The 24,250-nt window shown below is 33.5% G+C and overlaps 2 protein-coding genes across 4 annotated transcripts; one reads left to right on the forward strand and one right to left on the reverse strand.

The window, feature by feature from the left end:
* Positions 1-2,109: 2,109 nt before the first annotated feature.
* LOC107025849 (bifunctional purple acid phosphatase 26-like) lies at positions 2,110-11,388 on the forward strand. Of its 3 annotated transcripts, none has more exons than XM_015226614.2 (10): positions 2,110-2,311; positions 4,305-4,544; positions 5,667-5,867; positions 6,518-6,629; positions 7,601-7,827; positions 8,805-8,943; positions 9,582-9,802; positions 10,257-10,378; positions 10,457-10,618; positions 11,079-11,388. In XM_015226614.2, the coding sequence occupies exons 2-10, from the start codon at positions 4,380-4,382 to the stop codon at positions 11,161-11,163; spliced, it is 1,434 nt and encodes a 477-aa protein (XP_015082100.1). In that variant the 5' UTR covers positions 2,110-2,311; positions 4,305-4,379; the 3' UTR covers positions 11,164-11,388. The 3 variants fall into 3 exon arrangements, with proteins under 3 accessions (XP_015082100.1, XP_015082102.1, XP_015082101.1); XM_015226616.2 differs by lacking the exon at positions 2,110-2,311 and adding an exon at positions 2,419-2,438; XM_015226615.2 differs by lacking the exon at positions 2,110-2,311 and adding an exon at positions 2,461-2,614.
* Positions 11,389-11,498: 110 nt separating this feature from the next.
* LOC107025848 (synaptotagmin-5-like) lies at positions 11,499-23,097 on the reverse strand. Its single transcript, XM_015226613.2, has 13 exons — positions 22,834-23,097; positions 21,779-21,883; positions 21,626-21,676; positions 21,399-21,519; positions 18,829-18,950; positions 17,768-17,869; positions 17,170-17,244; positions 16,356-16,435; positions 15,169-15,319; positions 14,856-15,086; positions 13,747-14,031; positions 13,515-13,628; positions 11,499-12,000 (listed from the first exon to the last, which is right to left on the reverse strand). The coding sequence occupies exons 1-13, from the start codon at positions 22,936-22,938 to the stop codon at positions 11,854-11,856; spliced, it is 1,689 nt and encodes a 562-aa protein (XP_015082099.1). The 5' UTR covers positions 22,939-23,097; the 3' UTR covers positions 11,499-11,853.
* Between the last annotated feature and the right edge of the window lie 1,153 nt (positions 23,098-24,250).

The following is a 24,250-nucleotide window of genomic DNA, read 5'->3' on the forward strand; positions in this document are numbered from 1 at the left end:
GGGTAGGGGGAGGGAGGAAATGACATACAGTTAAATGTAGTTTTACGATTTTGAGAGTTTCGGTTATGGGGAAAATTTTGTGAACTTTATATATTTCGAGTGAATTGGTTGATGTTGTTTTTCTTTATATTTTGTACTCTCATATTTATAGTGGATTGATCATCTTCTTCGTGGACGTAGGTCAATTGATCGAATCACGTTAAGTTTTTGTAGCTTTTGATATATTTCTCGTTTATTTTCTTACTTGTGATCTTTTGAAATTTGTTTAGCTAGCTTTCACATTAGAGCTAATTAATTTTCGATCCTTATAGATCCTACTCTGAAGATTTTGTACTCTATTATTTTATCTGTATTATTAGGAGTATTATTTTATGCTTTGATTTTATTATTATTTTTGTTTCTTTTTCTTTAATTTGATTATTCTTAATATTTATAAAATTATATAATTTTTTTCCTCAATATTTTTATCTTAACATTTTATTTCAAAATCATTTTTGAAAATGATTATTTGAGCTCAAAATCTATAAAAAGATTTAAAAAAAATCTCTTTACCCTATAATTAGAATAATATTTTCTATTTTTCGTATATCCATTCTTTTCATATTTTAAACAATATAATGGATATTTTATTGTTAATATTATTTTATAATTATACGTGTTAACTTCGTTCATCAAATTTTCTCACAATCACATAATTAATTTAGGCATTACCCAAATTAATTAATAATAATGACATATTCCAAAAGGATATATGTAGATTCGAATATTCTACACATATTACATTTAATTAACATATTTCAATTTATGTTAGGCCTAGTCAACATCTACCCTTCCACACTTCCTAATAGCCGTTAAAAATAGGTGAAAATATAATATTACATCGAGATAGTTGATCAATGAGATAAAGATAATATTTTTTTAAAAAAACCTATGTATTTGTTTTACTTTTTGTATTTGAACATGCATATTATTTAGTTTCAAAATTATTTTATTTTATTAATCTAGTTTAAATAGTCGAATAGATTATTTCATATAGATAATAATATAAATATATCAGCATGAAATATCTCAACCTATTTCATTTCATGTCAAATAAATTGTAGGAGTTTGGATTTTTATTCTGTCGGCGAGGGAATAGTAGGCGTGCTGTGTATGCGTCACTTCTAGTTTGAATTTTAACTCAAGAGCCTTTCGTATTAATTTAATATACGATTATTTTGTGTTACTATATATCAGAAGCGATGACTAATTATGTAAATCAATAATTCTTCCCGAATATAAATTAGCTTATATTTGATGCAATCTTTTATGATTATATATATCTTTCTAATTACAAGGATGAATTTAAGATATTTATTGAGATAATTTTTCGATAACACATATTTATATTGAGAATCTATTAAATGTATAGCAAATTACAAACAGGAAATCAATATATATAAAAAGTACGTTATTGGTTCAATCACAAAAAATAATCCAACTTACAAATGGCTTAATTATACAAATATTCTTGTTGTGTTTACTAATTTTCTTTATAGTTTGAAATAATTATATATTGTCTAACGGATTAATAATGTCATATCAGTTTTCAAGTTAAATACATCTGAATACATGTATTTTGCTCTCAAATACACTAAAATAAGAAGAAAAACAAGGGAACACAAATAATGAGATAGTCAATTAGTGTATCCCGATTCCCAAATATGTTGGAATCATACTAAAGACACAAATATGAAATTTTATATACATTACAAAATATAGATATATGAAGGAGAAGCGATCGAGAGAGAAGAGAGATGATCGAGGTAGAAGAGAGACAAACGAGAAAATTATATACATAAAAATTCATTTAATTACAAAGTATATAAAATAAAATTACACCAAATTTTAACTTCGAGATACGGGTATCAATCATAGCCTAATTCTTAAAAACTTACCATTCCAATCAATAAACATGTATTACACCAAGATATTTCATTTAGTGAGACATGTGGGACCCACAAAATTGACACGAATCCCCAAAACAAATCACCAATCATATCTTGCCACGTAACCAAACTTCCCTCCTAACATTTCTTTAATTTTTAAGCTATTAATTAACCAACCACACACTAATCCAACTGATAAAAAAAGAACAATTGTTCCTTTGAATATTCATGTGTTTTTTTGAACTTGATTTGTAGTTAATCTACTATACCCAATTCAAAAAATCATCTTTTTGATATACCCATTTCAAAAAGATTACATTTTTGGTTCAAAAATATCAAATTTTTTTTGCTGGTTCACTCCCTTGTTGTTTTAGCCTTCAAAGGTACTCTACCCTAAACACTTTCTTGATGTCCTAATCACATTTATTTCATGTGGGTGTGTTTGCTTTTTATGAAAGATTGTATCTTTACATAGTTAAGAACTTTGAATTTTATACATTTTTCTGTTAGGTCTGTGATACTTCTATTATACCCAATTAAAAAGATTAAGTTTTTGATATGCCCATTTGAGAAAGACTGCATTTTTAGTATAGATGAAGACATAGTGTTATGTTGATAGTATAAAAATACATCTCACTTGTTGATTCTCACTTTCTTGATGTTCTAATCACATTTTTTTCATATGGGTGTGTTTGCTTTTTATGAAAGATTGTATTTTTACATTAGTTAACAACTTTGAATTTTATACATTTTTCTGTTAGGTCTGTGATACTTCTATTATACCCAATTGAAAAGATCTTAAGTTTTTGATATACCCATTTGAGAAAGACTGCATTTTTAGTATAGATGAAGACATAGTGTTATGTTGATAGTATAAAAATACATCTCACTTGTTTATTCTCACTTTCTTGGTGTTCTAATCACATTTGTTTCATATGGGTGTGTTTGCTTTTTATGAAAGATTGTATTTTTACATTAGTTAACAACTTTGAATTTTATACATTTTTCTGTTAGGTCTGTGATACTTCTATTATACCCAATTGAAAAGATCTTAAGTTTTTGATATACCCATTTGAGAAAGACTGCATTTTTAGTATAGATGAAGACTTAGTGTTCTGTTGATAGTATAAAACTACTTCTGACTTGTTGATTGTCACTTTCTTGATGTTCTAATCACATTTATTTCATATGGGTGTGTTTGCTTTTTATGAAAGATTGTATTTTGACAGAGTTAAGAATTCTGAATTTCATACATTTTTCTGTTAGGTCTGTGATGATTCTACTATACCCAATTGAAAAGATCTTAAGTTTTTTATGTAGCCATTTGAGAAAGACTGCATTTTTAGTATAGATGAAGACAGAGTGTTCTGTTGATAGTATAAAAATACTTCTGACTTGTTGATTCTCAGTTTCTTGATGTTCTAATCACATTTATTTCATATGGGTATTGTTTGCTTTTTGTGGAAGATTGTATTTTGACAGATTTAAGAACTGCATATAACTTCATACATTTTGTGCTTGGTTTGTGATGATTCTAGTACACCCAATTCAAAGAGATTGCTTGTTGATGTATATTATTGATATGATCTTCAATTTTTCTTATTTGTTTCGAAATATTATGAATTATTAAATTTAATAGCAGATCATAACTTGTTCGTGACATATGCGAAGTCAAGATTTGAACTTTATGGGTTCTATATTCCAGAATAGACATGGAGCTTTTAGTAACTAAGTTCTGAATTTACTTTTTTTTGGTGTATACTTAGTGGATTTGTTGATACAGATATAAGGTTTAGACGTAAGCTACTGTATATCGTAGGTAACCTTTTAACTCCGCCCACAGTTTACTTAGGCTTAGTTGTTGTTTATGTTTAACTGTATATAAATGAGTATGTTACACTTAATTATGCATACTTAATGCACTTTGAAATGGAACGAGTCTTGGAGATACGTGATACTGAGTTAACAACCTCCAATTTTTTGTTTAGTTTGCATAAACATCGTTCATATTATAAAGATATTGCTGAGAGATGCTCAATTGTTTATGCTTTATATTGTAATTTAAGTTGCACTAGTGCCTTGAAAAGAGAGGTAAAACCAATTGATGGGCAAAAAAAGGAGTTACTAGATGATTTTCTCAAGTGATGGGCCTTTGTGCTAATACTTTGTCATTGTGGCATTTATTGAGAAATTTCTCAGCATATGGTTGTAATGTTTACATTTGACTTTTTCTCCTTTGTGCTAATCTTTGTCACTGTGACATTTATTGAGAAATTTCTCAGCATGTGTTTTTAATGTTTGCATTTTACTTTTTTTCTGTTATTTAATCTTTTCCTTTTGTCTTCTGATCATTGTGTTGGTTCTTCTTGGATGCAGTCAATTATAACTAGTGTTACCTGAGTTCTGTCTGATCGAGCAGTGCTTATCTTGTAAGTTAGTGGAGAGGAGACAATGTTGCTTTGTCTCTTCTTTTTGTTATCTCTCCTTTTGACATTTATAGACAATGGGAGTGCTGGTATAACAAGTGCATTCGTTCGAACTCAGTTTCCTTCTGTTGATATTCCCCTTGAAAATGAAGTACTTTCAGTTCCAAATGGTTATAACGCTCCACAGCAAGTAAGTTTACAGTCTTAAGACCTACTTTTTGTTGTGTTGGTCAAAGCTTTCTTAACAGGTTTGTTGTTCATCTACAGTCCTTTCCTAGTCAATTATTGTTCGGCTACAGTCCTTTCCTAGTCAATTCTTGTTCAATTACTTTAAATCCAAGTCTTAGTTCAATGCATGATATTCAATCTTCCAATCTGCAAAGTTCTCTCTACAACCACTTTCTTGAGATACTTGGAAATTGTGATTTAAAGAACATTATAATATTGCTATAAATTTTGTTTTCTCTGTGTCTAATTTCAAGCTCCATGGTTTTGCTTAGAGACCAGTTAAATGTTTAGCTTTTACATTTTCTTTTCTATTTCGAATTCCAAGCTGTTTCATATGCAGAAGTTTTGCTTAGGGATGGCAAGGGGAACCTTGACCCGCAAAATTTCAACCCGCCCCACATGAGTTTTTTCGCGTCACTTCTTCTTTATAATATGAAGATATGTGATGCAGCATTAAACGGACTAGATTAGAGCTTAGTTTTTTTTTTCTGATTTCATTTTTTCTACTATATATAATGCAAGAGCTGTAAATTTTTGTGCATTGCCTTTTCACTGGCTCATAATGTTGAGAGAATTGGATCTAAATCTGTATAATACTAATTTCCATTGTCTTAATTAGAAAAAAAGTTAAGCTGCTTATACTAACTGTTTAATAGTACTTTTTATACGATCATTGCAGTTTAGCATAAGTTGTTTGTTATTATTTTGATGGAATTTCAATTAGTTTTAGTTATGTAATATTTGGATCTAGGTCACAGAATTGCAATAGTAGATGTCAAAGTGCTTCTGTATTAAAGTACTTGTCAAGAAATTTCTTTTCTTTTTCAGATTAATGTCCTTAGCTACTAGATTTAAGCTTGCAACTATGATTGGATTTCACAAAGATATACTGTGAAATTTTTTGATTGCGAGTAATGCCATGAACAAATCAGCAACCCGCCCTGCCCTGCATAAGCAAAAACTCATCCTGCTCCCTTGTCATCCCTAGTTTTTCTCGTGTTTGTTCTTTCAAGATAAACATGGCTTTTGAAATGGCAATGTTATGTGGCCTTTAAAGTGCTAATAGCTTCAGTCATTCTTCTAGGTGCATATTACACAAGGTGACTATGATGGGGAAGCTGTCATTATCTCATGGGTAACTGCTGATGAACCAGGGTCTAGCGAAGTGCGATATGGCTTATCTGAAGGGAAATATGATGTTACTGTTGAAGGGACTCTAAATAACTACACATTCTACAAGTACGAGTCCGGTTACATACATCAGTGCCTTGTAACTGGCCTTCAGGTAGTCAAGACCAATTGTTATCCTTTTTTTAAAAATGAAACAGTGATCATTTTTATCTTATCGGCTATGGGCTAATATGCATCATGCAAGTGCATTTAACGTAGCGTATAGGTGAGCATTCTCATATATTTCTCGACTAACATATTACTGTTGTAGAAACAAAAAATGAAGTATGGCGTAATTACAAGAGTTTGATATAAACTTATTGTCACTCTTTGCTCCTTTTTTGATGTAACATGGCTAGGACCAATGTTAAATGATATAGACGCCATGATAAATTTAATAAATAATCTGCACAGTTTGTTGTTGTGTTGAACATACAACCAACACTTCTCTTGTGCTGTTTTTTTCTAATCTAATTATAACATAAGAGTTTGGATATAATCTTGGATTGATAGAAAAACATCAATTTTGGTTTACATCTGGCTTATTTGATGATTGCAAATTTTGTTTGTCAGATTAATTTTAGATACTTTACATGTTACATATTTTATATCTTTCACCCCAGGAGCACTAGTAATTAAGAGACTCATGGAAGAAGTTCCTTAATAATCTCTTTGCATGGCGATAATGGCATATGGATGTCTTAAATGTTATCCCTCCCCCTTTTTCAATCTGCTTGACACAATCTGTTTTACCTTCTGGTTTAGTATGACACAAAGTACTACTATGAAATTGGAAAAGGAGATTCTGCAAGGAATTTTTGGTTTGAAACTCCTCCAAAAGTTGATCCAGATGCTTCTTACAAATTTGGTATCATAGGTAAGTAGTTTAAATTCCTATTTGATAAGTTAGCTAAGTAAATTTCTTTCGGTTGTTTTATCTTTATCAGAAGAACAAGATGTATCCTTGTAAGTTGCTATACGATAGTTTATACACCATAACATCACATAACTTCGTTATGACAGAAATATAGTGTATTTGTTTTCACTATATAGAGCTGAAAGAAAATGTATAGAATGCTAGGATTAAAAAGAACATTAGTTCCTAGCTTTTTCGTTCATGGAAGAGCGATGAGTTTTTTCTTGGTAATGTAACCATTCATAGGAAGCAAAATTAGAAAGTTTTGACTCTCTTTTGTATAGCAAGTCAGTAATAGTTCTTTATTTGTTTTACCGCATCTTGATGTCTCTGCACCTATTTAAACGTTTCACATCTAGACAAATGACTCTGTATCATTAAGTATTAATTTATTTCACATACTGTATGTGAGCCCATTTGGATTAGTTGACTGCAAATAGCTAATAAATTTTAAGTGCTTAAAAATTATTTTTAAATGCTGAAACTAAATTTTACAAATAAGCCATTTTGTGTTTGGATAGAAGTGCCGAAGCTATTAATAAGCAATTGATGTGTTTGGGAAAAAGGTGTTGATAAGCTATTCTTTTGTTAGAATGACTAAAATACCTTTAACATTTTTGCAATAAATAATACATTTGAAAGTATCCCTGGAAAATAAAGGAGGAACCACGAATACAGAGTGAAGAAGAAGTAAGGAGTTTTATTTTGGGAAAGATTTAGAAAAAATATTCAGGATAAATTAGTAAATACATGGTTGAAGCGGAAGTGCTTATAAGCTGAAAATCTGTATGTTAATGACCAAGCTATGACTTTTGGATGAGTTTAGCTTATAAGCACTTCAGTATTTACCAAGTGCTTAGCTTATAATCTTAGCCAAACACGCTCATTATCGTGTCAGGATCATTATACAGTTCATCCAACATCCTTTGCAGGTGACCTTGGTCAAACATATAATTCCCTTTCAACTCTTCAACATTATATGGCTAGTGGAGCAAAGAGTGTCTTGTTTGTCGGAGACCTCTCTTATGCTGACAGATATCAGTATAACGATGTTGGAGTCCGTTGGGATACATTTGGCCGCCTAGTTGAACAAAGTACGGCATACCAGCCATGGATTTGGTCTGCTGGGAATCATGAGATAGAGTACTTTCCATATATGGTAATGTATTGTAATACAGCTAATGACCTTGCGATTATTTCACAACGTCTTTTCGGGTTTCCTTATAATGTCAGTTAAGTGGGTACGTCCTTAGTTTCTGACTAATTATGTCGATACTCAGTAAAATCATGCAAGTGCAAATAAAATGAAAAAAAAAACTGTCTTCTTTAGGTTAAAAAAGAATTTACCTTGATGTCATCTTTTATGATCAAGGTCACTAAACCTAGAAAATTTGTAACATTGTTGCTGAAGAGGTTTTCTACTGTAGGACATGTTTCATTCTCGTCGTTACTAATGCTTTCCTGTTAAAAAGTGAAATTTACGTTGTTCTGAGATATCAGTACATGTTGAACGATTCTAGTAACCATAAGCACGCCATTCACTTGAACCAAAGATGAAGTAAAGGTGTTCTGTGCTTATGCAGAACATTGGCTTTTCTTTCACAGTTCTCAGATGGACCCGGGGCCTTGATGGCTAGATTTGCATAAGCATGATCTCTAATCCTAATGTAGAAAATTTCCATTTTCATTTCTAGACCTCCAATGTCTCTTGTACTCCGATTATAACACTATTTTATTGTAGTTACTGTTCCATTTTCCTGAATGTTTTGTCATGCTTTCTGTAGTATTTTGCCATGATTTCTTCACTTCCATTTTTTCTTTTTCAATCTGCTTTTATATCCTTTTACTTGAGCCGAGGGTCTATCAGAAACAACCTCTCTACCTCGCATGATAGGGGCAAGGGCTTCGTACACTCTACCCTCCCCGGACCCACTCGTGGATTACACTAGATATGTTGTTCTTGTTGTACATCTTGACCTCCAATGTGGTTGGGGCCTTGAAAATTACCGACTTTAATCAAAATAAATAGAACTCCACCAATGATTCATGTAAAATTTCTCCCATCTCAAGGAACTTTGTATTATGTTCGTTCATAATAGTTTGATGCCAATTAACTATATTTCTCATCGTGTACAGGGGGAAATAGTTCCATTCAGATCATTTCTATCTAGATACCCCACGCCTTATCGAGCTTCAAAAAGCAGTAATCCCCTTTGGTATGCCATCAGGAGGGCATCTGCTCACATAATTGTCCTATCAAGCTATTCCCCTTTTGGTAAGTAATTGTTCCCTCTCTTATGCTTTTTTTTTTGTTTCTTTAACTAGGTTTGTAGACACTAATTTGATGATCTAGTTCTGAAAAATCTACTAGCTCTTGCTAAAGTTTGAGTAAATTGAAGATTTTGCTAAACTAATACGCCTAACGATAAATAGAACCTACCACAAACTAAAAATCAGGATTCTGAAATGTACAAATTTTCTAATTTCAGAAGACATACAGTGTTAACTGTAATGAAATGCAAAACATTGTGTAATCAACTAAGTCTATGCATCTGTAAGTTAGAATTCTCAAACTCACGGTCACTAACTTTTGCATTGCGGTGTTTCTAAGATCTATAATATTCTGTTTGCTAATTGTGGTCTTGATTGCCAATTATTCGTTCCTTTACTGCCGAACCATGTCCAAATGGAAGGAAGAAAGTTATCATGTAATTATTTGGTGCATTCGTCTGGGGAAACTCGTACAGGTCTCTTCAAGTTTCGGAGAGTAATTTCTCACAGTTTTTAAAAGGAAAGAATAAGCTTTAGGACCTAGTTTTGAATTTTTCTCTTACTTTACCTTTGAGGGTTATTTTCCGTAATAATTGCTCCTTCGATTGAATAGCTACTTATTCGCTGTCTCTTGTCATGCAGTAAAATATACACCTCAATGGCATTGGTTGAAACAGGAATTTAAAAAGGTGAACAGAGAGAAAACTCCTTGGCTTATAGTCCTTATGCATGTTCCTATCTACAACAGTAATGAAGCTCATTTCATGGAAGGGGAAAGCATGAGATCCGCCTATGAAAGATGGTTTGTCAAATACAAAGTCGATGTGATCTTTGCTGGCCACGTCCATGCTTATGAAAGATCAGTAAGTTGTCTTATCTCATCATGTTGTCGTCCCTGCTTGTCTCTCAAAGTAAAGATCACATTTTTCATGAAGCCATAATTAACTCTCGGAAAAAAAAAACTCAACTAGAAATAACAAAGATCAATAGGAAGCTAGGAGAATATTGACAAACTTCAATCTGCAATCCTCTATATCTTTGAGCACAATATCATAACAGTATCAACCAAAGACTGGAGTAATACATTAAGACGTATCATGTTTATTTCCAAACTGATATATTCCTGGACGGCCTAGTATTTTACTCAAAAAATTGAGCGTAGCTAGCAGTAATGTATGTGAAGGTTCTGTTTGTCTTTAGAAAGAATTTGTCGCAGATATCAGTTGCACATTTCTTCTATCTTCCTAGTTTCCTTTTCAACTCTATATGCATTGCTTAAGACCTAATGTTAACTTCCAATTTTCTTATCATTTTCAGTATCGTATATCTAATATACAATACAATGTCTCGGGTGGTGATGCTTATCCCGTACCTGATAAAAAAGCTCCTATTTACATAACTGTTGGTGATGGAGGAAATTCAGAAGGTCTTGCTTCAAGGTAAGTTAACATGAAAATATAACTAATATGACTTTCTATTTTCTGTTGAACTGTACTATCATTTGCTTTTCTGTCCAGATTTAGAGATCCCCAGCCAGAATATTCTGCTTTCCGTGAAGCCAGCTATGGTCATTCGACTCTAGATATCAAGAATAGAACACATGCATTCTACCACTGGAACCGAAATGATGATGGAAATAACATTACAACTGACTCATTTACATTGCACAACCAGTATTGGTGAGTAATTACATTCTTTTCATCTCTCTTCCTTATTGAATGTCCCATCTAGTTTGAACTTGATAATAGTGAAATCATATAGCCTGCAGTTAGATCCATGCCACTAAACAGTGACTATTTGTTGTGTTCTCAAGAATATCATTCTCAATACTAAAAGTTGTCCTTACAACCATTTCATTACTTGAAATTCAAATTGGTTTTGGATCATTCTTATATAATGATGGTGTCCGGGCCATCTTGCAAGCACTGTGATCTCCCATCAGCAAAAGGTATAGAGTAACTCTATCCACTATCCTCTAAGGCTTAAGCAATTGAGGATACATCACCTACCTGTTTAGTTCTGCTGCAATTTGAACCCTGATACCATATAGTTGACGGCTAAGCCACACCCTTGAGTGCTATGAAGTAGTAGTAACATTGTTGTTTACTCGCGATACTAATAAGTGCCATTGTTCTGCAGGGGAAGTGGTCTTCGCAGGAGAAAGTTGAACAAGAATCATCTGAACTCTGTCATTTCCGAAAGGCCCTTCACTGCGCGATTCTGAGACACTGTTTCCCAAACATGTTGTCAAACTGTGTCACAGTATGTTGTTTACTATGTTGTAAAATGTATCTACTTTTGTTGCAGAGTGTGGATCCAGCTATTTTCCCAGTGTATTGGTTCATGTAAAATAAGGATTTGTGCTGTTTATATGACAGCATTATGGAAAGTATAGCTCTTGTAAATTTGAAATAGCTACATATTAGATTTTCATTGTTTGTTTTACAAAGTATAATGATATCAAGATCGGAAGGTATGCGCGAAATATGCGATAAAAGGGGAATCAGTGTCATAAAATGAAATACTAAGAATACAGACATAAAATCACAGTCAAATAAGGATACACAACAACAATACATCAGATATCAGAAAAAATAATGTATACATGTTGCAAAATACAGAAATACAGTGAATTGGGGAATTTGCTACTGAACAACGTATAGCTGCTGTAATTTTTCCAAAAAGAAACTGCTGCCTAATGCCACCTCTCTACATAAATTCCTTTTAACCAAGCAAAATACTTTTTCTCTCTAACCTACATATGTAGACCAACTCAGCATTAACAGAACAATTATCTACAAAAATGTACTATCATTCTACAAATTTTCATATAGTCTACGATCGACGTACAGAATCGAAGAAACTTGTGTCTGTACAACTCTTACAAGAACAACATATTATATGATATTAATCATTAGCAGTCTCTGTATATAGGCTGTGGTGCCCATTTGAGATGCAAGTTCAGTTTCCCTGATTTAGCTCCATCTAGTTCAAAGGTTTCTTTATATTCACCTTCCATTAGTACTCTTGTCAATGTCAATATGCACCTTCCCATGTAATCCTGCCAACAAAATAAATTGTTAGTACTGGAAATGAATGGCTAGTATAGAAAAACTTTAGATTGATGTATTTCCTTGAGCCAAGGGCCTATCAGAAACCTCTCTTCCTTCCAAGGTAGGGATGAGTTCTGCGTAACCACTACCCTCCCCAGATCCAACTTGTGGGATTGCATTGGGTACGTTTTTGTTTAAGATTTGACGTAGCAGTGGTTCTTCAAGAAAAAATATAAAGGGACAAATTCCCCGAGAACGCCACCATCTTATATCTTAATACATTTGTTCTTAATACTTAAATGGATCTCTTTTTGAAAAATCAATTTACTATATACCGAATAACCTTAATGTTTCACATGCAGTGAACAGCCTTTTGGTGGTGAGCGCTATCCAATGTGAATCTGAGGTAGTCAGGCCCAGTGGACTTAGGATATCGGATGGGTAAACTGAAAAGGAATAGTAACTATCTCCACATATTGAATAGCATAAGTACCTCAAAAGAGGGAGGATAACAAAACAAAGAAACGAAGGCCCAAGGATATAGCCTTGGTGTTCTAGTCATTGAAGTGAGAGGAGAAACATGAGGTCATTGGTTCAAACCCCAACGAAGGCAAAATACACTAGGTAATTTCTTCAAATCTGCCTATGCCTTGGATTAAAGGATAGATTTGAGCTCAAGTGTCATAGCATCTTCAACAGACAATAAGCCTTGGTGGACAAAGTTACTAGTACCTGTATGGGTGGGGTTATAGGAGGTACCCAATGGAATAGTTGATCATAAGCCTTGGTGGATTAAGTTAAACAGTACGTGTATGGGTGAGGGGACAGTAGGTACCCAGTGTGATAGTTGAGGTGCGCACAAACATAGCAGGTACCCACTGTGAGTTGAGGTGCGTACAAGCTGGGGTGTAGCAGGTATCAGTGTGATAGTGGAGGTGCGCATAAGATGGTCTGAATGCCACCGTCAAGGAAAAAAAAAAGTGTAACAAATGCCTAATTCAGACCAGCCTCTTCCACCATTACCCTTGGCGGTTCATTTGTACTAATCTAGTGTTTGTATAGCAAGAAAACAATTGAAGATGACCACATTGTTTTGCTGGTAGGCCGAGCAAAAGGCAAATGATGCTGGGAGAAATGACGACATGATTTTTTCGTCTTAATAAACGCATAATTTTTTCTCCCCAATCATCTTATTCTTTAAACACAGTAATATCAAGTTGAATTTATTAACAAAATCCAGATGCTGATCATTCAATAAAAATTCAGGAACATGTAACTTAGATGAACATATCTGTAATAATTGCTCGTGTTGTTGGTATTCTTAGATCTATCAGAACTTAAATTTTCCAAAACGATTCTAGTATGTCCGAAGTCATCAGACAACTCCAAATAAGGCATCTCAGCTAAAGAAAATCTCACATCGGGAACCATTGGTATCTGAATAGATATATTAAGTCCTGGTTTATCAACGTTAATTTTGTACCAAGACCAATGGAATCTGATTAAAGGGAAGTACTCTTACCTTTCCGAAGGTGTCATGGTCCCACACTTCTAGAATTAGCATATCATGCAATCCGTCCTCAACGACAAAGTCAAAAGTCTGATTCCATGCTGGATTTAAGCTTTCCGGTACAACCTAAAATAAAAAGAATATATAATCAGCATTATTCCTAGTTATTGATTAAGAATTTTAAGGCTAACTACTTTAGAAATGGATAATTCTTGTTTGATATTCAAATAATAAGAAATTATACCCTGGTTTTGTTCTTTGTTTCAGTCTTCTTCATTGTAACTACAACATACGGATCAGCTTTCCCCATAAGATCAGTAGGGGTCAGATCCTCAGCTGATATCACGGTTACAGAGAGTACTCCTCGTACTATTACATCCTTCCTCCTGTTGATTTCACCTCCATTTTGGGCAGCTTCTGCTCCACTTTTAAGAACCTTCTCCAGTGAAGTCAACGGTACATTATTGGCAAAAGGGTTACTGAATCCATTCGTCATGCCATCAGGACAATACAATAGCTCCAAGTGCACCTAAAGCAAAGATGAAGGGAACAGTTCAAATAGAGAGCTAAAAATAGAGTACAACAACAACAATACCCAGTGCAGTCCCGCCAAGTGCGGCGTGAGGAGAGTAAAGTGTATGCAGACCTTACCCCTACCTCAGAGGTAGAGAAGCCGTTTTCGTAGACCCTCGACTCAAGGAAAAACAGACCACAAAAAGAATAACAAAAGTAAAAGCGTTACAAAGCATTTTGAACAGCAACTAAAACAAAATAATATGATAATCAAAGTACTATTTTGCTATAGTTGCTGTTCAGAATGCTTTGTTATGCTAAGAATAGAGTTCTGCATGAATCTGTTTACATTTGCAAGTGAGAAATTGTTGTTTCTTAAGAGGAAGAAAGTCACTGATGTACATCTCGGACACAAAAGTGTATCGGACTGATTGAGATATCGATCATATAATTGGAGGTTTCACCTCTAGTTAACTGTCTTGTTTAGTAGTAAAGGTGGACTGAATCAGCAAGAACTATCATTTGCAGTTTTTGTTGGGTAACGTCTGTAGGATCAAACTCAATAAAATTCACCTAGACTACATATGGCACTCAATCTACAACAATTATATGCAGTTTGATCTGATTATTGTTGAAGCAAACCACATACATTATGAATTGATTACATTATGAATTGATTATTGTTGCAAAAACACTTGGTTCTCAGACATTATTGATTAGGACTCCACTAGTACACATATATGTTGAATCAAAATTGAAGTTGTATGTATAATAAATTGATAATGGCAAGTTCCACTATGGAGAACGATCACAGAAAACAAAAGGGGATGCAAGCGTCACCTGGCCCCTATTCTTTTGGTCTCTCTGGATCTCCAAATCTTTCACCAACTTCAGCCAAACATCCTTCACTTTACCAGGCTCAAGATCATTCAAACGAACATGTGCGCATCCAATTAGTTCAGCTGCTTGAAGCCCTTCATCATCATAGATCTTTATCACCAAGTGTTGTGTCAATGGATCTTCAACTACAAACTCGAAATGCTCATTCCAGATTGGATTCAGTTCGTTGTTCTGAAAAGAACAATGGTCATTTAAATGTTCACTCGATACATGTATTACCCAAATTCTTCTATATAGCAGATGAAATACTTACAATTGTTTTGCTCTTCTTCATTCTATCTCGTACAGGGCGTACATATAACTCAGCAAAAGGATCAGATTTACCAATGATGTCTTTGTTTGTTAACTCTTTTGCTTGAACAAGTTTCACCTCCAATACTCCAGTAGGTTTCAGTTCAAGGTCACTAACAATAAAGTAGATTGTCAAATAGAAAATGGCGTCTCAGCCCAGCAAGGTTAGATAAGTAGAGAAGAAAGTCAACAAATACATGTTTTCTACTTTATTCACAGACTTACAAAATTCTATTAAGCTCATTCGTGTTACGAACGTGGGCATCTGATACAGATGTAGATCTATAGGTTGGACTCTTCATTACACAAATTCTAGGATTCAGGAGCACGGTTCAAAGTCTGGTGCTACGATATGGCTAATAAGAATATATTGTGTCACAATTAAGTGGAGTTATCCTGTTGTTGTTACTGTTTATATCTTCATAAATGTTGTGTTTTTGTTTTCACTGAGCCGACGGTCTATTGGAAACAGCCTCTCTACCTGCCAAGGCAGGGGTAAGGTTTGCGTACACTCAACCCCCTTCCCAGACCCCGCATGCGGAACTGCAGGACTATGCTGGGGGTATGTTATTGTATTAAACTAAAGCTAGTATAACTAAATTCTTTGTAAATCATTACTAATTTAGTCATAATTTATCTAGCAAAGTGTTCTAGTTATATGAGACAAACCAAATACTCCCAAATCGTATTGAATTGACACCGGTGTTACAGGGAAGGATCCAAATAACATTAAAGTTCGGTAGAAGGTAAGATCACAGTGTAGCCTCGACATACACAGGATATAATAGAAAAAACTGACCTGTTGCTGAATATTTCTAATAGATTCCCATTCCCATGACAAATTGACTTTCATAAAACTGAAAAAGAAGTCAGTCCAGGTTTTGCCTCAACAGATTAAACGTTTAGCTTGGCTTTTCAGGGTTAATATTAAGATAAACATCTTAATTTAACACCTTCCACAAAGACATGGGTTCATTATAAAATTAAACATATTAATTTTTTACGTCAGAGACTAGATAGAAAATGAAAGAAAGATCTCGATTACATGTGAATGTGAATGCGTTCAATTGGAACGCATATTGGATAGCCCAAACAAACTGGGTTAGTGAAAATGACAAGGTTTGAAGTCTCTCTTATAGAAAGGAGTACCTATAATCCCCAGGCAAAATGGGAATAATTTTTCGGACTGGCCATATGATAGAGTCTTCAATGGCATCGCGGATGGTACCCTGTATAAAGAAAATCACTTAGTACACCTGGGACAGTATGAAGCCATAAGACACTTTATAACTTCCCAAACCTTGAAGAAAAAAATCACAAATCATGAGAGAACAATATAAACAAACAAATAGCTTGTCCTCATGTTCTTACGAATGAAAACAGTTCTAATAAATACACCAAAAGACAAAAAAAATCTATTAATACCAGAAAAAATCTCATCTCCACTTCCATTAGATATTCAATTGTCATTAGTACACCATAGTTACATTTATGAAGCGCAACCTTGGAGCAACGATAAAGTTGTCTCTGTGTCTAGGTCACAGGTTGAGTCATAACCTCTAAATGATTGCATTACGGTAGGCTGTCTATATCACACCCCTTGGGTTGTGGCCCTTCTCCGGACCTTGTTAATGTATGAATGCTTTTTGCCCTTGTTTAAAAAAGTGGAAACATAACTACGTTTTTACTGATTTAATATAAAAATAATGTTATTGAGAATATGAAATTAAAAATACAAAATTATCGATGTACTAATCACATAGACATTTAATGTTCGTTCAGTTTCTTCCACCCTTTTCTAGAAAGAAAACGAAACACAAGACAAGTCTAGGACCATGGAGGCATTATCGACTTCTAGAACATCTATGGGTTATGATATCTAATCAAGCTGCAGAAGTAATTGAAGGATCAAAAGATATGATTATATGAGTAACCAAATTAGATGGTAAAGTTTTTCCCAAACCTCAATTGCATCAGAAATGCCAGGTATTGCTGTCATGTCACCACCAACCACTTTAAGCGTAAAATCCAGCTTCTTCTGCAGACCAGAAAAGATTTTATTGTCATTCTCTTCCTTATACAAGTTAGGTCTGGTGTTAGGTGTGTATGTGTGTGACTGTCCAGGCAAGCTTGCATCTGATGTGGACCTTACAGAGCTACACCTCAACAAAAACCAATATACAGGATTATTAATTTTGGACATGTTAGGTGTCATGCATGTCCATCAAGATACAGATTTGGACTTAATTCTCCTTAAAAAGAAAAAAGCAAAATCCAGAAACATCAGCATCTAAATCCACGAATCAGTTGGCAAATCCACGTGCTATTGACCAAGTCGGTGTTAGATAATCATCCAAATCCTTAACTTAACTCTAAACCCAAGCATTATGTAACATGTCTCCTTCCATATTGTGCAAGTACCACTCGTAAGTTGACTTGGCACATGTATGTACACATGTGACCACACTCACTTGTACTAGAACAAATTATTCAGTGCACTCAATAGGCTTTTAGAAGTGCACTCAATAGGCTTTTAGAATGAAAGAGAAATAAGATAACACCTTTTTCCTTAGTGAATAACAAACAGCTCCAAAGCAGGGAAACTCATCAACAAGCGGCCTGAAGATCAGCCTGAAAATCCCCGTAAATCCGATGTTCTTCACCTAAAAATGGAGAAAATAATCACAGCGCGAAATCAAGCTACCTGAGAAAACCAAGAAATAATAATATAATATACAACGACAACGACATGCCCAGTTCAAACCCACAAGTGAGGTCTGGGGAGGGTAGTGTGTACACAGACCTTACCCCTACCTTGGGAGGTAGAGAGGTTGTTTCCGATAAACCCTCAGCTCAAAAAGAAATAATAATGTAATATATTGGAAACAAATAGAAAGTCACTACATAGGTGACACTGTAAACTTATAAATAAAACAAGAGATAGGTGGCAAAATAAACATGTTAAAATGGACAAGTTGAGAAGTAAAACCAAGGGCCAGCCAGGTCTCTAAGAGTCCTTTAACAAGCAGATTCTACAGGGTGGGAATGAGAAAAAGGAAAAAACACTACCAGAGAACTCTAGCATAATGAAATGTCTAGTGGATAGTTAAGAAGTACTTGTACTGATCCTTCTTGTTGTTAAGTACTCTGAATATTTATTTTTGCTTAAATATGCTCTTTGAGAATTCTGTGAAGGTTTCATTAGGTTTATCTTGCTGTGAGTACTGGATCAGCAGATTTGCACAGTGGATATCTGTATAAGTCATGGTCAAAGTTTGGGTCCTGATACTAACAAATGCAGGCTATGTTACCATTCTCAAAAAAAAAATATCCAAGCTAAAAGATAGTAACAAATAGCTCAGTCATTATAAATTTGAGTAATTTACAATGGAAACAAATTGATATCTTAGAGGCACTAAGCATGCAGCTCGAATGTTAGATCATATCCAGTGTAGCAATGAAACAAAAATTACAATGGAAACAAATTGATATCTCACAGGCAATTAGCATGTCAGCACAATCGAGATCATATCAAGTTTAGCAAAGTAACGAAAATGCCTCCAACTCTGAGGAGCAGAAGCTATTCAGTGTACTGGTATTCAACAAGTACCAACCAACTTACCTGCACTGGTAATCCTACACCAAGGTATGTCATGATATCGAGTATAATGCTTGGGTTCCCATCCCAATTCATCTCTAATTCCATGGTAATACCTTCACTTCCACCTTCAAGAATAGAAATTCCTGAAAGATAAAACCAGTATGAGCACCAAGAATGTGTCGAATAAAATGTATTTCTCCTCACAAGCAATTCTTTTACACTGCTTAAATGAGATGACACATTAAATTATTGTTCAAATAGCTTCATCAGATTCAATTGTCGTCTTCATTATTTTGCTAATATGGGATGAGTAATTGGTTTTCTTATGTGCCTTGGACAATCCTCACCCCGTGAGCTAGCTTTTCAGGTTGAGTTTAGGCCTAAGATCCATTCTTTAACATGGTATCAAAGCCAGAGCCGGACCCATCACAATTCTTTGTCCATGCTCCAGTTAAGAAGGTCTGGCATGCGGGGAAGTGTCAAGAGTCCCACATCAGATATGGAAACGATATTTGGTCTGCTCATATGGATTTGGAAAATCCTCATCCTCACCCTATGAGCTAATTTTTGGGGGTTGAGTTAGACCCAAGATCCATTCTTTAACATACCTTGATCATTCACATTTTGACTTCTCAAAGAGACAATAGTATTGGAGAATCGTTACGACTAATATGACGGTGAAGTTAAGGATGATGAGCATCAGTGTTCTCAAAGGCACTTACTTGGAGAAGGGGCTAAAATGCACCAAGGAGGACTGGCTCGCAAAAATCATGGGGCATAAGTGTCAACCCTTCCGAGCGTTCACTTAGGCGTAAGTCCCAAACTTTCAGTCCTTCATTTGGAGCATAAGTCAAGAGAACTCTCCAAAATTGGATGTAAATTGCCAAGTAAGTCCCTTTTGAATACTTAAAATACAGAAAGGTCAACTCATTGTAAATTCTCAAAATTCCAATGGTTTTATAATTGTTAGCTCTAATTCTATAATCATTTGGCTATTTATTAGCAAATTGTCAGCAGCAAAGTAAGCTTTTGTCTTCCAACACTTGCTCTGCTCCGACACTTCTCTTGCTCTACTCCGACACTTCTCGTAGAAGGATGGTTCATCATGCTTTATTTTTGTCAGAATTTCTTTTTTTGCCGTCTTTTTATTCCTTCCATGTTAGTGTTATGTTTTGCAATTCCTTTTGGAATCACTTAAGTTTAGATATTGTTGTAGATACTTTTTCAAAAAATGTTTTATTTGTATGATAATGAGTATCTGTAATTGGTTTTCTGAATTATTAGGAAATAACATTTTTACAATACTAAGTATGTTCGGTTACTACCACACTAAAACTGTAATGAATCCTTTGGTTTTTCCACTTGTCCAAGTTTGTAAAAGAAAATTATTTGTAACGATTGTGCAGATGTTGTAGCACATTTATGTACATATATACATTATCCACTAATTTTATTAACTTGAAATTTCTACAATTTGAATTTAATTTTACTTTTTTGTGATTTTATATGCTTATCTTATTAATTCGTTAAATATTTATTAAAAAAATCCAAGGAACTTACGCCCCAAACCTCAGGCTTACACGTGGCCCTGTGCAGGTAAAACACCTCGCCTCATGCCTGCACCTTTTGAAATACTAATGGGTATGACTTTTGGTTACGATAAAACTGGTCCATGTAATTTCTTAGGTGAACTATATGCAAAATTTGAGGATAATCGAAGGGAGTCAAGCATCTGTCAACAGAGTTGAGGCTAGCCAACCCTGCACTATGATTACTGATTTAGTGGCTATTTGGAGAAATCCCAGTATCTTTCTAGCTGGTGTTGATGACGATACAATGAACAGGTGGAGATGACTGGTTTCTCCCTGGGATCTTTCCCTATATAAGATGATTGGGACTACCATTGTCTCCAAAGAAATGTCGTAAATTGGATTGCACCAATTATTGGAGAAGATCACAACTAAGATATGCTCAGTTCCTACTAGGCATGTATCATATGCTAGAAGACTAAAGTTCTCAATTCAGTCCTCTTCCCATTACACAACTTTTTGGGGATCAGACAGCTCAGTATATATATTACCCCAAACTATGTTAAAGGCAGTTGACAGGAAATGCAGAAAGTACCTATGGGGAGGAACTGATGATAGAAGAAGACTGCTCTAGTAGCAGCAGAAAAAGCTGTATATCCCTTTTTCATCATTTTGAATGTTGTATGAGCTTCATTTCTTCCTCAAGGAAGTTTTATAAAGGAGGAACGGAAGGCTTTTTGCAGCATAATACAATTATTGAGAGATAAAATCTGCACTTTCTGTAAGGTTTAATCTGTATGTATAAGCTAAATAAACATTTTTAAGTTTTACGTAAATATATTGTTACTTCTAAATATGAATTTTACACATGCAAAAGCATGAACTGGGACGACTTTGAGTGAAAGCTAACTACTTCTTCATTGTTTTATCTTTTCTTTTTCTTTTTTTGGAAAGAAACAACCACTTCTAAGTTTTCTATGCTTCCTTATATGACAATATGACAGAGAAATAGAAAATGCAACTGCTGAAGATTAGCGTTAATACCGGCCATCATCATCTAACCTGTGAACTGAGGAGCAACAGTACCAAGAGTGAACTTGGAAAATTTCAATGACGCCAAAATCATAGGCCTATATTGTTCCAAAATTGGCTCTACACTTGACCTTACCAGTTCTGATGCTGCCTGAATACAAGATGAGAAACTCAAAAGTTGAAACGGAGGAATAGGAAAATATCAATGGAAACTCAAAAAGTAACATGGCCCAAAATGCATAAACATTTAGACTAACCTCATCTACAAAAGGCCAGATCTTTTCAAGATGAGAATTAAGCCAATTCAACTGTAAGTGTTAAACATGAAAATTACAAAAAAAAAAAAAAAATCACTAATCATGAGTATGAATAAATTGAACATTAAAAAGAAAGTTCAAATAAAAATTAACCTTCTGCTGATTGGAGAAAACAACCCAAGGAGGATACTGCTCTGGTGTAAAAATCTTTCTGGAATCGTCCACTGTCATTCTAGCAAACGCCGCAATTGTGGTAGCCTTCACAGTTCAAGTTTCAACAACAACATACATAAAAATGCAGCAACAATAACAACAACATATCCAATGTAATCCCACAAAACGAAGTCTTCAGTAGAGTCTAGGGAAGGTAAAGTGTACCCAAACCTTACCCCTACCTTCTAGGGAGAGAGGCAGTTTCCAACAGACCCTCAAATCACGGAAAAAACAGTCCAAACAGTAACGAGAAAGAAATAACAAAAATAAAGAAGCCATCGCAAAACACTATAGATAACCTCACAAATCACACAAAAATACAACAACATATTCCTTATAATCCCATAAAATAAGGTCTAGGGAGGCTAAAGTTTACACTGAACTCAGGTAGCGAGGTAGATAGGCTATTTCCAATAGACACTCAGCTCATGGAAAAACAGTATACATAAAGAAATAACAACAATGAACCTCACAAATCATACATAAAAATGCAACACCAACAACAACATATCAAGTATAATCCCACAAAACGTAGTCTAAGAACGCTTAAGTGTACGCAGACCTTACTCTACCTCCTAAATTGTTTTCGATATACCCTCAGTTCATGAAAAACACAATCCATAACAATATAGAAAAATAAATAACAAAAATGAACCTCACAAATCATACATATAAATGCAACAACAACAACAACATATCCCGTATAATCCTACAAAGAATAGTCTGCGAATACTAAAATATACGCAGACCTTACTCTTACCTCCTAATACCTCCTAAGTTGTTTCCGATATACCCTCAGCTCATGAAAAACACAGTCCAAAACAATATAGAAAAACAAATAACAAAAATGAAGAAGTCATCAATCATCACAAAACACTATACACAACCACATACATAAAATGCAACAAAAAAAAAGAAGCTAAAACATACCCTTTTCTTATTAGACTAATAATTCAACTAAAACACAAGTAAAAAAATCCCAATTTTCAACTAACCAGTTCAGAACGGCATTTGGATCGATAATTTTCAGATTTCACAAAGCCAACTATCAAACCAACTCCAACTAAAACCCCAATCACAACACCCAATACAAACGACATCGTTTACTTCTTCTTCTTCTTCAAAAGTTCCCTCTTTTTTCAAGATTCAGTGAAAATGAAGCTAAGAGACTCTACTAGAACGTGTTTTCACATAAATTAAACACTTTTAAGTCATCAAAAAGGTGGTGGGTCATAAAAGATTACAACTCCGATAAAATTTTATAGCTAAATAGTAAAATTTCGTATCTTAATAAAATACTCATTTGTTTTTTTTATTTATAAAACAAAGATATAAATTTTATTAATAGAGTATAATAAGGATAAAATATAGGTGATTTTTTTTATTGAGAATATACTATTTTTAAAAGATTTTCGATTTAAAAAATGTCTTTTAAAATGAATAAAGTTGTTATAGATAATAAAAGAGTATTTTAAAGCATAATCATAATAAAATAAAAATAATAATTTCAATATGACAAATAATATAAACTATGAAATAATTTTAATATTAATCCTCATTTGAATAAAATTTTTGTGGTTGTAATATACTCTAAAAAAAAGGTATCAATGATTTCTAAATTTATAGGGAGAGTTATGAAAAAATAGTAAATTTTTTAATAATGAAAATAGTTGTTAATAATTGCATTAAGATAAATTGTCTATAGATTTTTTCGAATATGATCTTTTTAAAATTTTATTAACGTAAAATGTTTGATGCTTCGAATTATTTTTTTTTTTGCTCTTTTTAATGGAAAACAAAAATATATAGTGTATTTTTTTTCCTTTTTTTTTAAATTATTATTATTATTATTAATGCTACTTTATGAATGTTTATTAAAGATTTGGACAGAGAGCACCACGTCAAGCTTGACACGTTACGGCTAAGATCGTCTCAATTATTATTCTATGTTTCACATAGATTTTAAGGATAATTATCGAAATTACAGAGTCATATTTTAATTAAATTAATGTCTTATTATTCTTTCAAATTTATTTATTTGTAATTTTATATACTTTTTAACCCATGTTGAATGATTTTTGACTCCAGTCCACATAAAAGAAATTCTATGAAATTACATAACTTTAATTTAATAAAAATATATTTCTGATATTTCGATAATAATTTTGGAGATACTTAAAAGCATTTTATTCCCTTGGTTTTATTTGGAAAGTCCCATATTTCTATGACTCTTGCACAAAGCTTCTAGATATTTTTTTATTAAAATTATACATATATGATCTTATAATACAAAATTTGAGAGAGTAATATAAAATTTGATAAGAAAATATTTTTTTCAAAAAAGATATTTGGAATTTATACTATAGTTGCATTCAATGATGATGACATTTTTGTAGGATTCTAATTTTGTTT

The sequence above is a fragment of the Solanum pennellii genome, chromosome 7 (assembly GCF_001406875.1).
Source record: "Solanum pennellii chromosome 7, SPENNV200".
Lineage (NCBI taxonomy): Eukaryota > Viridiplantae > Streptophyta > Magnoliopsida > Solanales > Solanaceae > Solanum > Solanum pennellii.